General features: G+C 39.8%; 1 protein-coding gene across 19 annotated transcripts in view; it reads right to left on the bottom strand.

The window, feature by feature from the left end:
• Positions 1-18585, bottom strand: part of CADPS2 (calcium dependent secretion activator 2) — a 699771-nt gene that overhangs the window by 202262 nt on the left and 478924 nt on the right. For 11 of the 19 annotated variants that reach the window (XM_077264954.1, XM_077264944.1, XM_077264942.1 and 8 more), the window contains one exon: positions 15587-15706. The exons of the other annotated variants lie outside the window; for them this stretch is intronic. In XM_077264954.1, the coding sequence (XP_077121069.1) occupies positions 15587-15706 (120 nt within the window). The remainder of the gene's footprint in view (positions 1-15586; positions 15707-18585) is intronic. 19 annotated transcript variants of the gene reach the window in all.

The following is an 18585-nucleotide window of genomic DNA, read 5'->3' as shown; positions in this document are numbered from 1 at the left end:
ACACACCCCTAACCCTAATCCCAACCCGATCCTAATCACAACCCTAACCCCCAAAACACCCCTAACCCTAATCCCAAAGCTAACCATAACCCTAATCAAAACCCTAAACCCAACACACCCCTAATCCTAATCTGAACCCTAACCTCAAAACCTAACCCTAATCCAAATACACCCCTAACCCTAATCCCAAACCTAACCCTAATTCCAAATGTAACTATAATGCCAACCTAATCCAAACCCTAATCACAACCCTAACCCTAACTTTAGCCCCAACCCTAACCCTAGCCCTAACCCTAAGTCAAGCCCTAACCCTAAGGCTAAAGCTATGTGCACACGTTGTGGATTTTGCTGCGGATCCGCAGCGTTTCCACAGCTGCAGGTCCGCAGCAGTTTCCCATGAGTTTACAGTACAATGTAAACCTATGGGAAACATAAAACGCTGTGCCCATGCTGCGGAAAAAACCACGCCGAAACGCAGCGGTTTACATTCCGCAGCATGTCACTTCATTCTGCAGATTCCGCAGCGGTTTTACACCTGCTCCATAATAGAAAACCACAGGTGTAAAACCGCAGGGGAATCTGCACAAAAACCGCGGTACATCTGTGATAAATCTGCAGGAAAAATGCAGCGCTTTGGCCCTGCGGATTTAGCAAATCCGCTGCGGAAAAATCCGCAGAGAACCATTCTACGTGTGCACATATCCTAACCCTTCCCCTAACCCTACCCCTAACCCTAATTGGAAAATAGAAATGCATACATTTTTTTTATTTTATTATTTTTTCCTTACTAAGGGGGGTGATAAAGGGGGGGATTATTGACTATTTTTTTTAATTTTGATCACTGTGATAGGATCTCACAGTGACCAAAATAAAACAAAGGAAGAATTTTCCTCTGCCGGCCGATCATGGCGGGCGCACTGCGCATGCACCCGCCATTTTCTTACCGGAGCAAGAAGTCGGCGGCCAGCAGAAGAAGCAGGAGGACCCAAGGACACCGGTTAGTATAACAGGGTCCCCGATCCCCCTATTTCTCTGTCCTCTGATGTGCGATCACATCAGAGGACAGAGAATGACATCGTTTTTTGTTTTTTTTTGCGGTCGCCGGTTTTTGCGATTGCAAAACAGGGGTCGGTAAAAACCGACCCCGATCATGTTCTTTGGGGTCTCGGCTACCCCCAGCAGCCGAGACCCCAAAGATCTTCCGGGTGCCGGGCGGTGGGCGCACTGTGCATGCGCCCGCCATTTCTTTCCCAGAAAAAGATGGCGGCGCCCATAGGGAGCCACGAGGAGCACCGGGGGAGATAGGTAAGTATCGGGGGGCGATCTGGGACCCCATTTCTTGTCCTCCGATGTGCGATCACATCGGAGGACAGAGAAATTAAATGGCAAATCGCGTTTTTTTTTTTTTTGCTGCGACCGCCGGTAAACTGTTAATTACCGGTGATCGCAACTCGGGGGTCGGTAAAAAAACCCGAATCATGTTCTCTGGGGTCTTGGCTACCCCCGGCAACCGAGACCCCAGAGTAAATCCGACTCTGGGGGGCGTTATTCACTTTTGGTGGTTTAAGTACCCTTAACTGCTGCCGTTAAAAGGTGTATCGGCGGTCGTTAAGCGGTTAAACAAGTGTTTGAGTTCAAACTTTAAAAATGGTACACTAACAAAAAAATATATATATAAATAATTATATATATATAAATGTATATGTATCATACTGTTTCATTAATTAAAGATGTTTTTCCTACTAATGTCCTTGCTTTTTATTTATTTATTTATTTTTAAGTTTGTTTGCTTTGTCACTTTCAGTGCCAGCAAATGTGTAGGGATCTGAAGGTCTAGCCAAGTAATCCCTTGAGCCAAAATTCCCAGTAGAGCAATCAAAGCAAAACACAGAACATTTCATGTAGCACATTACACAACCAAATACCTCCCAAACCTGAGGACCTAATAGCAAACCAAATGTATCATTAAAGGAAAACCACTTAAAAACAACATAAAATACTGAAACATCTAAAGGTAAATTAATATATTGATTTAACTGAGTGAAGTAAAGAGACAAATGCACAAGACAGTACAAAATAAACCTGTAAAGTATAACAAGTTTAATTGAACATTAGATATATATTTGTGCGTGTGAGTTATACTGTACATACACATCTGCCTCTTTTATACCTATCAAAAATCAGTTTCAAACTTTCACATTTATTAATGTGGCATGATTTCATAATTAGATTTTTTTTTTATTGTGGTAAGTGAACTGGTTCGGCATTTTACATTGGCTTCATTCTAAATTCCTGATTTGTAATTATACTTATACACAATAAATTAATGCTTTTTAATAGTTAATGGTTATACTTGACCTGGTAGATGTTAAACAATTTCTGTTATAATTACTATTATTCTAAACTTTAAATCAAAATCCTTGAAATTACATCATGAATAATTCACTGCCGTATTTTCAACTAAACCATCAGCAATTTGTGTTTGTATTGTCTCAACAACTACAACATTTGCCTCCAGGGGATCTGCAATTAACGGCAGCATGCCAGAAATCCCCATGATGAAAACTACCATGTGTGCAAGTTGATAACCCAATCCCTTGCACCAGACTGTTATCTGAGGATGATATTACCATCAATAGTTGCTATTAAGAATTTGAAATGCTCAATACATTCTAGCAAAAATAACAAATGTGTCTTAGGTAAAGCCCAAAGGAACAAAACCTCAATGTAACATCTAGCTACAAAACTACTGAGAAAAAATCTAAGATGCCAATAACTAATATTATATATAAACATTGAAACTACTGTACTGAATAAACTTGAAAGATCCATAAAAATTGTCAAAAGTGAATGAAGTGTGTTAGCATAGAATTTTTATTTTTTTTAACTAAGGCTACGTTCACATTAGCGTTGTGCAGCGCAGCGTCGGGCGCAGCCGCGGCGACGTATGCGTCATGCGCCCTTATATTTAACATGGGGGGCGCATGGACATGCGTTGTCTTGCGTTTTGTGACACATGCGTCATTTTGGCGCAACTGTCAGGGCGCAGAGGATGCTGCATGATGCAGTTTTTTCTGCGCCAAAAATCATGCAAAAAATGAACGCATGCGTCACAAAACGCTGCGTTGTGCATGCGTTTTGCATGCGTTGTGCGTTGCGTCACCGACGCTGCGCCGCACAACGCAAATGTGAACGTAGCCTAAGGAACCCTTGTGTGAATAGCAACTCAAAAAAAAACCAAATACTATAGAACAAGTCCAGAGCTCTGGAACTTCTTTGGCCAAGTGCATGAGAATGATATATACAGTGGGGTAAATAAGTATTTGATACACTGAAGATTTTGCAAGTTTTCCCACCTACAAATAATAGAGAGGTCTGTCATTTTTATCGTAGGTATACTTCAACTGTGAGAGACAATCTGAAAAAAATCCAGAAAATCCTATTGTATGATTTTTACATAATTAATTTGCATTTTATTGCATGAAATAATTATTTGCTACAATAGAAAAACAGAACTTAATATTTGGTACAGAAACCTTTGTTTGCAATTACAGAGGTCAGATGTTTCCTGTAGTTCTTGACCAAGTTTGCGCACACTGCAGCAGGGAATTAGGCTCCCTTCTCCAAACAGATCTTCTCTAGATCTCTCAGGTTTCGGGGATGTCACTGGTAAACATTCAGTTTCAGCTCCCTCCAAAGATGATCTATTGCGTTAAGGTCTGGAGACTGGATAGGTCACTCCAGGACCTTGAAACGCTTGTCATTGTCATGCTGGAAAACTCAGCCATGACCCATTTCAATGCTCTTACTGCGGAAAGGCGGTTGTTGGCCGAAATCTTGCGATACATGACTCCATCCTTCCTTTAATCCGGTGCAGTCATCCTGTCCCATTTGCAGAAAATCACCCCAAAAGTATGATGTTTTCCCCATCATGCTTCACAGTAGGGACGATGTTCTTAGGGTTGTACACATCCTTCTTCTTTCTCAAAACATAGTGAGTCAAGTTGATACCAAAAAGTTTTATTTTGGTCTCATCTGACCACATGACCTTCTCCCATGCCTCCTCTGGATCATGCAGATGGTCATTAGCAAACTTCAAACTGACCTGAACATGTACTGTCATGAGCAGGGGGACTTTGGTTGTCCTGAAGGATTTTAATCCATGACGGCGTAGTGTGTTACATTATAATACATTAGAATACATTACATATATATAATGCTTGAGACTGTGGTCCTAGCTCTTTTCAGGTCATTGGCCAGGTCCTTCTGTGTAGTTCTGGGCTGATTCCTGACCTTCCTCCGAATTATCCTTACCCCACAGAGCCCCAGACCGAAAAAGATTGACAGTCATCTTGTGTTTCTTCCATTTTCTAACAATTGTGCCAATAGTTGTTGCCTTCTCACTAAGCTGTTTACCTATTGTCCTATAGCCCATCACAGCCTTGTGCAGGTCTACAATTTTGTCACCGATGTCCTAAAGCTATGTTCACACGTTGTGTTTTTGCAGGGTTTTTTATGCTTTTTAGTTTAAGCTGCTTATAAAAATCAAGTTTTGGCAAGTTGTTTTACTGCGGTCCTTTCAGGGTACATTTGTCTCTCTTGTGCATGCTGATAAAGTTTAGTGCATAAAAAAAATCTGATTAAACTTCATCAGGTTTAGCACCAAAAACACAGCAAACCCTAATACCTCCATTTTCTGCTTAGTTTTTGCAGCATTTTTGCCCTGCCCATTGCGCAATGGTTGAAAAATGCTGAAATAAGTGAAATGCTGCATTTTGCAAAAACCAAGCTCTTATGACAAAACAGTCAGGAAAATAAAAGTGTGTGCATGAGATTTTTGAAACTGCATTGACTTTGCTGGTGCTGTTAACATTTGCACTAAAAAATGCTGCAAAAAAACCCTCCATGTGTGAACATAGCCTTAACCCCTTCATGACCTTGGGATTTTCCGTTTTTCCGTGTTCGTTTTTTGCTTCCCAGAGCCATAACTTTTTTATTTTTTCGTCAATATGGCCATGTGAGAGCTTATTTTTTGTGAAACAAGTTGTACTTTTGAATGACATCATTGGTTTTAGCATGTCGTGTACTAGAAAATGGGAAAAAATTTCCAAGTGCGGTGAAATTGCAAAAAAAGTGCAGTCCCACACTTGTTTTTTGTTTGGCTATTTTGCTAGGTTCACTAAATGCTAAAACTGACCTGCCATTGTGATTCTCCAGGTCATTACGAGTTCATAGACACCTAACATGTCTAGGTTATTTTTTATCTAAGTGGTGAAAAAAATTCCAAACTTTGCTAAAAAAAAAAAAAAAAATTGAGCCATTTTCCGATACCTGTAGCGTCTCCATTTTTCATGATCTGGAGTCGGTTGAGGGCTTATTTTTTGCGTGCCGAGCTGGCGTTTTTAATGATACCATTTTGGTGCAGTAACGTTCTTTTGATCGCCCGTTATTGCATTTTAAATGCAATGTCGCGGCGACCAAAAGTACGTAATTCTGGAGTTTCTAAATTTTTGTTTGGTACGCTGTATAGCGATCAGGTTAATGCTTTTTTTTATTGATAGATCGGGCGATTCTGAACGCGGCAATACCAAATATGTGTAGGTTTGATTTTTTTTTTAATTGATTTATTTTGAATGGGGCGAAAGAGGGGGTGATTTAAACTTTTATATTTTTTTTATTTTTTTCACATTTTTTTTAACTTTTGCCATGCTTCAATAGCCTCCATGGGAGGCTAGAAGCTGGCACAACTCGATCGCCTCGGCTACATAGCAGTGATCACCAGATCGCTGCTATGCAGCAGAAATGCAGGTGTGCTATGAGCGCCGACCACAGGGTGGCGCTCACAGCTACCGGGGATCAGTAAGCATACAGGTCTCAAGGACTTCTATGGTTACTATACAGAAGCATCGCTGACCCCCGATCATGTGACGGGGGACAGCGATGCGCTCATTTCCGGCCGCCCCGGCCGGAAGCGCCGGTTAAATGCCGCTGTCAGCGGCATTTAACTAGTTAATAGCAGCGGGTGAATCGCGATTTCACCCGCCGCTATTGCGGGCACATGTCAGCTGTTCAAAACAGCTGATATGTCCCGCCTTTGATGCAGGCTCACCGCCGGAGCCCTGCATCAAAGCGGGGTATCTGACCTCGGACGTACTATCCCATCCGAGGTCAGAAAGGGGTTAAACAGCTCTTTAGTCCTGGCCATGGTGGACAGGTTGGAGTGTGATTGAGTGTGTGGACAGGTGTCTTTTTATACAGGTAATGAATTCACACAGGTGCAATTAATACTGATAATGAGTGCAGAGTAGGAGGGGTTCTTAAAGAAAAACTAACAGGTCTGTGAGAGCCAGAATTCTTGCTGGTTGGTGGGTTATCAACTACATATTTCAAGCAATAAAATGCAATTTAATTACTTAAAAATCATACAATGTAATTTTCTGGTTTTTATTTTCAGAGTCTGTCGCTCACAGTTAAAGTGTATAAACAATAAAAATGACAGCCCTCTACACTCTTTGTAGGTGGAAAAACTAGCAAAATCGACAGTGTATCAAATACATATTTTCGTGTGTGTGTGTGTGTGTGTGTGTGTGTGTGTGTGTGTGTGTGTGTGTGTGTGTGTGTGTGTGTGTGTGTGTGTGTGTGTGTGTGTGTGTGCGCGCGCTTTTAGGTGACCAAATACTTATTTTTCCACCATATTTTGCAAAATAAATCTTGTCAAATCAGACAAGGTGATTTTCTGGATTTGTTTTCTCATTTTGACTCTCATAGTTGTGGTCTACCTATGATATTAATTACAGGCCTCTCTCATCTTTTTAAGTGGGAGAACTTGCACAATTGGTGGCTGACTAAATACTTTTTTTCCCCCACTGTATATACATGTATATATACACACACATCTTTGGACAGGCGTATGATATATATATATATATATATATGTATATAGCTATATTTATATACATATATGTATATACAGTAATATATATATATATATATATATATATATACTGTATATATATATATATATACTGTATATATATATATATATATATATATATATATATACACACACACACACACACACACACACACGTACATGTGTATATATATACCTATATATGTATATATATATATATATATATATATATATATATATATATATATATATATATATTTTTTTTTTTTTTTCTTTTTGTGTGTGTGTATGTGTGTGTGTTGCAATGCTTTGCAAAAAGTAGAACGATATCCTGCTAGGATTCAATACTGTCTAGACAGAATACAGATGGTTTTACAATACTGCTATAATTTAAACATTCTACACAAATTTTTATTTTACCTCTAGAGAAACCATAGTTGGGGAAGAGACTGGCTTGCCACGTGTTTATCTTTTCTTTATGTGCTTGTTGAGATTTTTTTTCTTGTGTAAGCATAAAGAAAACATTTTTAGTGAATGTGATCAGTATAGTTCTGCCCTGTGTTCGATACAACTCCAAGGCAACAGGCTGAAAGCGGATCTCCAAAGACTTTTTTTTATTTAACATTTTAACCAAAGAGATTAGTTGTATCTGATTAGAACAGCTCTTGAAGAGATAAATGCTTATCGCACAGTGTGGAAAAAATCACTGCTTAAAGAAGCATTCCCACTAACATTTGTATTTGTTTAACCCCTTAATCCCATTGGACGTACTATCCCGTCAAGGTGAGCTGGGACTTAATTCCCAGTGATGGGATAGTATGTCATATGCAATCGGCTGCACTAACGGGGGGATCGCGGCTGGGTGTCAGCTGACTATCGCAGCTGACATCCGGCACTATGTGCCAGGAGCGGTCACAGACCGCCCCTGGCACATTAACTCCCGGCACACTGCGATCAAACATGATCGCAGCGTTGCGGGGGCATAGGGAAGCATCGCGCAGGGAGGGAGCTCCCTGCGGGCTTCCCTGAGACCCTTGGTACAAGGCGATATGCTCACCTTGTACCGAGCGTCTCCTCCCTGCAGGCCCCGGATCCAAATGGCCGCGGGGCTGCATTCGGGTCCTACAGGGAAGTGGCTTACCAGCGCCTGCTCAGAGCAAGCGCTGGTAAACCTGCAACCCTGCTTGTCAGATCGCTGATCTGACACAGCGCTCTGCAAAGTGTCAGATCAGCGATCTGACCCTATAACATGATGCCCCCCCCCAGGGGCAATGTTATCAAGTAAAAAACAAATATTCACATGTGTAAAAAAATATATATATATATTGTTCCCATAAATACATTCCTTTACCTAAATAAAAAAAACAAACAATAAAAGTACACATATTTAGTATCGCCGCGTCCATAACGACCCGACCTATAAAACTGTCCCACTAGTTAACCCCTTCAGTGAACACCGTAAAAAAAAAAAGAGGCAAAAAACAACCCTTTATTATCATACCGCCGAACATAAATTGGAATAGCACGCGATCAAAAAGACAGATATAAATAACCATGGTACCGCTGAAAATGTCATCTTGTCCCACAAAAAACGAGCTACCATACAGAGTCATTAGTGAAAAAATAAAAAAGTTATAGTCCTCAGAATAAAGCGATGCAAAAATAATTATTTTTTATATAAAATAGTTTTTATCGTATAAAAGCGCCAAAACATAAAAAAAATCTAAATAAGGTATCGCTGTAATCGTACTGACCCGAAGAATAAAACTGCTTTATCCATTTTACCAAAAGCAGAACGGTAAAAAGGCCCCCCCAAAAGAAATTCATGAATAGCTGGTTTTTGGTCATACTGCCTCATAAAAATCAGAATAAAAAGCGATCAAAAAATGTCATGTGCCCGAAAATGTTACCAATAAAAACGTCAACTCGTCCCGCAAAAAGCAAGACCTCACATTACTCTGTGGACCAAAATATGGAAAAATTATAGCTCTCAAAATGTGTTAACACAAAAAAAATATTTTTTTGCAATAAAAAGCGTCTTTTAGACGTGTGACAGCTGTCAATCATAAAAATCCGCAAAAAAACCCGCTATAAAATTAAATCAAACCCCCCTTCATCACCCCCTTAGTTAGGGAAAAATAAAACAATTAAAAAAAATGTATTTATTTCCATTTTCCCATTAGGGTTAGGGTTGGGGTTAGGGTTGGGGCTAGGGTTAGGATTACATTTACAGTTGGGATTAGGATTAGGGGTGTGTCAGGGTCAGGGGTGTGGTTAGGGTTATGGTTGGGATTAGGGGTGTGCTGGAGTTAGGGGTGTGGTTAGGGTTGGGGTTAGAGGTGTGTTTGGGTTAGGGTTTCAGTTAAAATTGGAGGTTTCCACTGTCAGGGGTTCTCCAAAAGCAGCATGGCGTCCAATCTCAATTCCAGCCAATTCTGCGTTGAAAAAGTTAAACAGTGCTCCTTCCCTTCCGAGCTCTCCCGTGCGCCCAAACAGGGGTTTACCACAACATATGGGGTATCAGCGTACTCAGGACAAATTGGACAACAATTTCTGGGGTCGAATTTCTCTTGTTACCCTTGGGAAAATAAAAATTTGGGGGGCTAAAAAAACATTTTTGTGGGACAAAAATGATTGTTTATTTTCACGGCTCTGCGTTATAAACTGTAGTGAAATACTTGGGGGTTCAAAGTTCTCATAACACATCTAGATAAGTTCCTTGGGGGGTCTAGGTTCCAATATGGGGTCACTTGTGGGGGGTTTCTACTGTTTAGGTACATCAGAGGCTCTGCAAATGCAAGGTGACGCCTGCAGACCAATCCATCTAAGTCTGCATTCCAAATGGCGCTCCTTCCCTTCCGAGCTCTGCGATGCACCGAAACATATAGGGGTATCAGCGTACTCAGGACAAATTGAACAACAACTTTTAGGGTACAATTTCTTCTGGTACCCTTGGGAACATAAAAAATTGGGGGGCGAAAAGTTCATTTTTGTGAAAAAATATTTTTTATTTTTACGGCTCTACATTATAAACTTCTGTGAAGCACTTGGTGGATCAAAGTGCTCACCACACATCTAGATAAGTTCCTTAGGGGGTCTACTTTCCAAAGTGGTGTCACTTTTGGGGGGTTTCAATGTTTAGGCACATTAGTGGCTCTCCAAACGCAACATGGCGTCCCATGTCAATTCCAGCCAATTTTGCATTGAAAAGTCAAATGGCGCTCCTTCCCTTCCGAACTCTGCCATGCGCCCAAACAGTGGTTTACCCCCTCATATGTGGTATCCGGGTACTCAGGACAAATTGTACAACAACTTTTGGGGTCCATTTTCTCCTGTTGCCCTTGGTAAAATAAAACAAATTGGAGCTGAAGTTATTTTTTTGTGAAAAAAAAATAAATGTTCATTTTTTTTTTTAAACATTCCAAAAATTCCTGTGAAACACCTGAAGGGTTAATACATTTCTTGAATGTAGCTTTGAGCACCTTGAGGAGTGCAGTTTTTAGAATGGTATCGCACTTGGGTATTTTCTATCATATAGACCTCTCAAAATGACTTCAAATGTGACGTGGTCCCTAAAAAAAATGGTGTTGTAAAAATGAGAAATTGCTGGTCAACTTTTAACTCTTAGAACTCCCTAACAAAAAAATGTAAAGTAGACATGTGGGAAATGTTAATTATTAAGTATTTTGTGTGACATATCTCTGTGATTTAAGGGCATAAAAATTCAAAGTTGGAAAATTGCTAAATTTTCAAACTTTTCCCCAAATTTCCGTTTTTTTCACAAATAAATGCATGTAATATCAAAGAAATTTTACCACTTCCATGAAGTACAATATGTCTCGAGAAAAGAATGTCAGAATCACCGGGATCCGTTGAAGTGTTCCAGAGTTATAACCTCATAAAGGGACAGTGGTCAGAATTGTTAAAAATTGGCCCAGGCATTAACGTGCAACCCACCCTCGGGGCTTAAGGGGTTAAACATGTGTAACATGTAATGCAGTGTCAGTATATTAACATACTCACAAGCTGCCACTCTCTCCGTTGTCCAGTGTCTTCTTCTGCTCTTCTCAGTGACGTCCCCACAAATGAGACCTGCTGGCTCACTCTATACTCTCAGTGTGAGCCAAAAGTCGCAGTGATAATGAAAGGCTGAGCATCATTCTGCCACTCCATAGACTTACATTGTAGAAGTCACTTCTGGGTCACGCAGAGCTTAGCATGATTTGGAGGCGTCTGTAGATCGGTAACGTCATTCATAAGAGCAAAAGAACGGCACTGGACACCAGAGACAACTGTGGTAGATGAGTATATTAACACACACACTACATCCACATTTAACCCCTTAATGACCAAGCGTGTGAGCACAAGTTTGCATCGGGTGCTTACATATGTACCGAATATCGCGGGTGATTGAGTGACATTCTTGAGTCCCTGCCCCGAATGTTTTGTGGCTGTTAGACACCCCCCAAAAAAACATGTGGGGGATCCACGATGCTCTGTGCATACCCGAGCACCCTATGCAAACTTTTTTTTTTACTTCTGAAAAAAAACTATTCTAACCCCGACCTCAACCCTAACCCAACCATAACTCCAACTGCAAAGAATGGAAAAAAAAGTTTCATAATTTTTATCTAACTAAGGGTGATTTGCTTTACTATTTTTTTTGATCACTGTGATAGGGTCTATCACAGTGATCAAAAGGAACTAATAGGAAAAACTTCCTTTTGTTGCCAGGTACCGGCTGGCAGATCTCAGCGGGCGCAGTGCGCAGCCATTTTTTTCCAGGAAGATGACGCTGGACTGGAGGACGGATCAAGAGGGTCAGGGGATGGCGGAGGTACTGAGTGGGTTTCAGGGGGCATCACTTCTCTTTCCTCTGATATGTATAACATGTCAGAATGTCAGAAGAGAGAAAAATCATTGAAACAACATGGAAGCTTTTTTTAGTGATCGCCATTATTAACTGAATAACGGCGATCATGTGAACGGGCACAAAAAAATCTGGCCCCGATCTTGTTCATCGGGGTCTCGGCTACCCCTGGTAGATTTATAAAAGTTTTAAAACGGCGATGAGGGAATAAGTACCCTTAGCGGCTGCAGTTTTAATGCGTGTCGGAGGTCGCTAATGGGTTAAACAATAAAAATGTTACAGCGTGAAAAAAAGGGGTGGCTTTATATGGCGGCACTGTGAATCAAAAGATCTGTCAAAATTTTAGTTTAAGTTTTGGGTGCAAACTAAGTCAGATAGTAGATGGTGTGTATTTATACTATTCAGTCTATGGATGCAATAATTAAATTCTTGTCGAATAAATGTATTCATCTCTAGTTATAAGGGTTTAATCGGGGTTATTGCAAAATACATTTAATTTACTGTGATGCTGATAGTGGAGGAGGGATGGGACTATGGTTACTATTTTACCATTAGTTGGCCTCACAAAAGAGATTATGTATGTTTTTACTATTTTCTACCAATCATTTCTTATTTTCTGTGTCAAGTAGGCAGGGGCGGATTAAGAGCAGCCAGGGCCCTGGGCAGTTTAGAAGGCATGCCTCCCTATCCCTCAATGTATCACGTGACATATCACACAATCTATTAAAGGGAGTCATGTGACAACTCACGTGATTAACACAACAGGTGCTCTGGTACACATCAGTAGATGCAAAAACAAGACATTCCTTTATGTACAGCACTATACATAATTTAGCGCTATATATAATGGAGCAGGGGTGGGCAATTCATCTTCCCAAAGGGCTACATGAGATACTGTGACTGTTGTGGAGGGCCCAACCAATAAGCTGAAATTAATTCTGCTCAATATTAACATATTAATTCTAATCAGTATTTTATATTAATATTAATGCAATCAAAATACTGAGCAGAATTAAGTAAGCTGACATCGCCCTATACACAGTATGAGCCAACAAACAGCCCCTATATACAGTACGAATCCTCACATAGCCCCTATATAAAGTATGAGGCTCACATAGCTCTCTATAAAGGATGAACCCACACACAGCCTCCTATAAACATTAACCTCCATATAGCTCCCTAGATAAAGCATGTGCCCCCACATAGCTCCCTAGGTACAGTATAACCCTTCACATAGCCTTGCTATATAAAGTGTGAGCCCTCTCATAACCCCTATATATACAGTATTAGCTATCACATAGCCTCTCCAAATACAGTATGAGCACTCACATAGCCCCTGTATACAGTATGAGCTTCCACATAGCTCCCTAGATACAGTATGAGCCCTCACAATGCATCCCTATGTAGAGTATGAGCCCTCATATAGCCTTCATAGATACAATATGACTCGTCAGTTAGCATCCGTATATACAGTATGAGCCCTCAAATAGCCATCCTAGATACAGTATGAACTCACATAGCCTCCTTATATACAGTGTGATCCCTCACATAGCCTTCCTATATACAGTGAGCTCCAAAACGGCCCCTATATACACTATGAGCCCCACACAGCCTCCCTTTGTACAACATGAGCCATCACATAGCCCCATATATACAGTATGAACCTCCATGTGGCTCCCTATATAAAGTAGAGCCTTCACGTAGCCTCCCTAGATACTGTATGAACTCTCACATAGCTCCTATATAGAGTATAACCTCTCTATATACAAGATAAACACCCACACATCCCCCTATACACAGAAAGAGCCCCCAACATAGCTCTCTATATACATATATACATATATACACACAGGCACACATCCCATACACACATTTAAAAAAAAAAAGTCAAAACAAAAAACACATACTCACCTAACTGTTGTGAATTTTGTTGTGGGTTCTGCTCTTAGGCTCCCTCCGGTGGTTATAAGTGGTAGTGCTGCTGTTTGTCCTTCACAACAGTCATCAGCTGCTTCCACTTTAGACGGGGCTATTTAGTCTGGCTCCTTCCTTTATTGAGTGCCAGTTGTCCATTGTTTTCTAGGGATCCACATCTCTGCTTGGTTTCTCCTTCTGGATTGTCCAAATCATCAATGATAAGTCCTGGCTCTGTTTTTGCAGTCCACATGCGGTGGACTTAATAGTTCTGTGAATTGCTATGTTTTTTCTTGTCCAGCTTTGTCTGTGTTAAGATTTTCTCAGCCGAGTTGGAAGCTCTGGAGTCACAGAGTTACCCTCCATGCCTTTAGTTAGGTGTGGAGATTTTTGTATTCTCTGTGGTGGATTTTGTAGTATTTTTTATACTGACCGCACAGTACTCTTTCCTGTCTTTTCTTTCTAGGTAGCGTGGCCTCCTTTGCTAAATTCTGTTTTCAGTCTGCGTTTGTAATTTCCCTCTCCTCTCACAGTCAATATTTGTGGGGGGCTGCCTTTCCTTGGGAATTTTCTCTGAGGCAAGATAGTACTCCTGTTTCTTTCTTTAGGTGTAATTAGTCCTCCGGCCGTGACGAGGTGTCTAGGGAGTGACAGGAACATCCCACGGCTACTTCTAGTTGATGTGTTAAGTTCAGGGTCTGCGGTCAGTATAGAGGCCACCTACTCCAGAGCTCGTCCATGCTGCTCCTAGGCCACCAGTTCATAACACCTACTCCCGTTCACTCGTGTTCTGATCGTTTACCTGGGGCTCCACTTCTTCTTATGGTACGTGTGCATGCTGTTGCGATGATATCATTGAGCTGGCACCTCACAGAAAAGTTAATGGGAGCTCAGCTGGAGTTGTACTGCCATTTTGTATAATGTGTATCGCCGATGATGGTGCACAAAACATTATAATGGGTGCAATCTGGCCATGTGCCCCTGCCCCGAGCCTTGGGCTTCCGGCGGTAGTCCAGATTGCTCTCATTATAATCCTCCTATGCAAGTAGGACATGACATTCATTGACAAAGTAGATATCTGTAGAAATGTGGATGTGTTATTTTTCCTCAAGCGCTATAAAACTTGTTTTTGCTGAATGAGAGATCTTCATCCGATCAATGGTAGCCTAGACAAGGTCACAGATCTTGGCAATTATCCATTGGCAATTTGTAGTTTTTAAATTACAGCAAACCATCCATAAACAGTTTTTTTTCAGAAAGGACCTCAGTTGCCTGAGTGTCACTATATTGCCTGTGCCCAAACAGTAGTTGTAGAGAGTTTCAGAATTAAAGAATGCAAATGTAATGACACAATAAAGGCAATGCAGTTACATCCAACTGAGCTGACTTTGTGTGGTGAGCAAATTGTCAGCCATTTTTGGTCTCCAGTGACATCTGCATTGCCAGGTGTCTTTGCAACTTGCTCATAGAATAAATATGTCATACAAGTGTTCGAACACTTGTTATTTGATAATAAAACTGCACCTAATTCTAGAATGTTAAATCCAATGAGCCTTTTTTTAATATGTAGTTTTTGGTATCATTTAAAAACCAATATAAACCACAGGGACTTACACTGCTTCGAAAGAAACTCGCTTGCAATAAAATATTTTCCCTTTCTTAGCAAATGTTACCAGTTTATATTTTTTGACACTTAGTTCACATGAATACAATGTAATAGTTGCTCATTAAAGTGTAAATTATTCAATCATTAAACTTACTTATCAATTTCTATAGAAAAAAGTATTACATGCATCAAGACAACTACACAACACAAACATAACACAAGAGGTCAAAATCCACAGCATGCAGAACAATCATGCGTTAGGAGTACATTCATTAGTACACACGTGGACTCGCATAAAGAAGTCATCCAGGATGGCGCTGAAAAACTAGGTATCTGTGGAAGGTTAAGAGTCAAGCTTGGAACTTTTGGAAGAGGTACGCTAGGAAGACTGCTGGTGATGCTTCTGTAAAAGAATGCATACAAAGCTTTTTACTGGAGAAAAACAGATTATTCTGTAGTTTATACAAATTTTTAGGTGTAGAACCATTCAAAAATATCTGAATTTTTTTAAATTGCTGCCTACCTCCACAGCGACTTACGATCAACAAGTTTAATAAATGTTAGATAACGTAAGCTGTTTTTTACGTTCAATGTACATAAACTTGCAAGTGTAATATATGAACATATGAAATACACACAGAGCATCTGTCTTGTATATCAGAAGACATAACTTTTATGATGAAATAAGCCTACTGCAGCTATATCACAGCACAGGCTCTCAGAGTCAAGTGTCCCCATCACCATGCTAAATTGTCATTATGAGCTGGCTGCTATTCAACTTGATAATAGCGACTAAACGCAGCACTAGGTATTCCAAAAACTGAGAATGGACAGAGCACAGAAAACAATGCCAAGTCTAAGTCTTTATTTTTGTATTTCCATTGGTATAACATGTGCGATTGCCATAACTTGTCATTCAACTACATAAATAAAGGGATTTGTCATCTTTCTGGTAGTGTGAGATGCTACAACCATATTTGCCATGAATTCTCAGCCATAGAAAACAAACCAATTCATTGTTCACATAGCATTTTAGCATACTCTCAGTAGATCTATCAGGGATTGCATCCGAACAATTGCAAAACTGGATTCGAGCTTCTGCGCTGACGGGGCCATGGTATGCTTTGACTATCAACTGTATTCATAAGAATAACAAAGGGACTTAAAGTATAAACCAAAAAGGTAGCCAACATGTTCTTCAACATAGTTTTTTTTATTATTATTGCCAATACATGTAACAACAAATTTTGGGTCTTTCATAAAGTGCATGAACACTTACTCTTTTCTTGGATTAATTAAAAAATAGTTTTTATTTATCACAACAATAAAAAAATCACACAGGTTTATAAAAATACATAAAAATGTGGGGAAAAAAAACAAATACAGGAAAAAGGAAAAGGGTGAGTATGGCTTTAGAGTGGCATTGTATAGATCAAGCATGAAAGGGGCTACAGCAAACAATATCCCACGTAAATAGATAAATACATATATAACCAACCTAAGAAAATACACACATATGTGTTATATAAGTATAATCCGTCTGCTCAATCTGCTAGCAATAGGAACCAAGCATTACATAATATAAAGTGCATAATCTTAAGGATATAAATATAAATTGTGCATATGAAAATAAGTAAAATGCCGGAACACTACCGCAAGCAAGGCAGACATGTACACCATAGATAGAATAAGCTCAGCAGAACATGCAATGATACTAATTACCTTGAATAAGCCAGCAGCAAGGGACCCACGATACCCGATTCACCCCTGGACGAAAATTTCCATAGCGAAACGCGCGTCGGGTGTGGTGGGTCCCTGGCTGCTGGCTTATACAAGGTAATTAGTATCATTGCATGTTCTACTGGACTTATTCTCTCTATAGTGTACATGTCTGCCCTGCTCGCGGTAGTGTTCCAGCATTTTACTTATTTTCATATGCACAATTTACATTTATATCATTAAGATTATGCACTTTATATTATGTAATGCTTGGCTCCTATTGCTAGCAGATTGAACAGACGGATTATACTTATATAACACGTGTGTATTTGCTTAGGTTGGTTATATATGTATTTATCTATTTACGTGGGATATTGTTTGCTGTAGCCCCTTTCATGCTTGATCTATACTATGCCACTAAAGCCATACCCACCCTTTTCCTTTTTCCTGTATTTGTTTTTTTTGCCCATTTTTGTGTATTTTTATAAACCTGTGAGGTGTTTTATTGCAGTGATAAATAAAAAATATTTTAATTAATCCAAGAAAAGAGTAAGTGTTGGTGGCGGCTATTTATGGATATTTCTTATTGTTGGAATTTATACAAGTGAGTTCACTTATTGGTGTTTATAAAGTGCATGAGCCAAGTGACAATGCACAATAAAAGTCAACTGCACTCTTTGATAACTAATAGTAGGCTTCAGCCTTTATGTTTATTTCTACCCCTTATCCTATTCCTGATATTTCATTATAGTGCACACAGGAAGAATGAGGTAGTACAATACTGAATCTGCCAGAAAGTGGCTGGAATGTTAAAATTATTCCAGCAGTTTACTGAATTGACTTCATTAAATATGACCTTTTACCACATTTTAAGTGCTAAACTATGCTAATTTTCAAGGAGGTATTAGAGATTCTTCACTAGGGAGGAACGTTTTATTCCCTGTACGGTGTTGTTCAATCATAAGCAGGTGGTGTTATGCACGGCAAAAAAAAAAAGAAAACACCCACAGAAAATGTCAGAACCAGGTTTCACTATGCGATATGGTAAGACTCATGTAAAACCAGGTCACATAGATATAAATGTTGGCAATTACTGTGCAGGGGTAGGAGAGCAAAGCGGTGTGTCATTACAAGCACCACTCTGCATCTATCCCAGGCAATGGGGAAAAACTGTCCCTGTATCTGGGATAGATGCAAAGTGGTATATGTCAAAAGAAAGACTGTTCTGACATTTTATGGGGGCGTTTTTTCCCTGCATGACAGATTCACTTATGTTAGGACAATGTTATATACATCAAAAAGTAAACACCCTAAAGGATCTATGCTAACGCACCCTTGGGTGAAGTGAAAATTAGCATATAAAGCTTACAAACCAATATATTATCAACAGAGATAAGAAATATGAAACAACATATGTTAATTCAGATCTTCAGTCACTGCTTCATGGTGCAGCCAGTGAGATATAGTGAAAGGTCCACTTTCATTTCCAAATATCATAAACTATAAACATCTGGAAAATTGTCAAGCCACTGACTGCGGTGACACCTTTTAAAGAGAACCTGT

Source organism: Ranitomeya variabilis, chromosome 5 (genome assembly GCF_051348905.1).
Source record: "Ranitomeya variabilis isolate aRanVar5 chromosome 5, aRanVar5.hap1, whole genome shotgun sequence".
Lineage (NCBI taxonomy): Eukaryota > Metazoa > Chordata > Amphibia > Anura > Dendrobatidae > Ranitomeya > Ranitomeya variabilis.
This window is presented reverse-complemented; position numbering and strand designations above follow the sequence as displayed.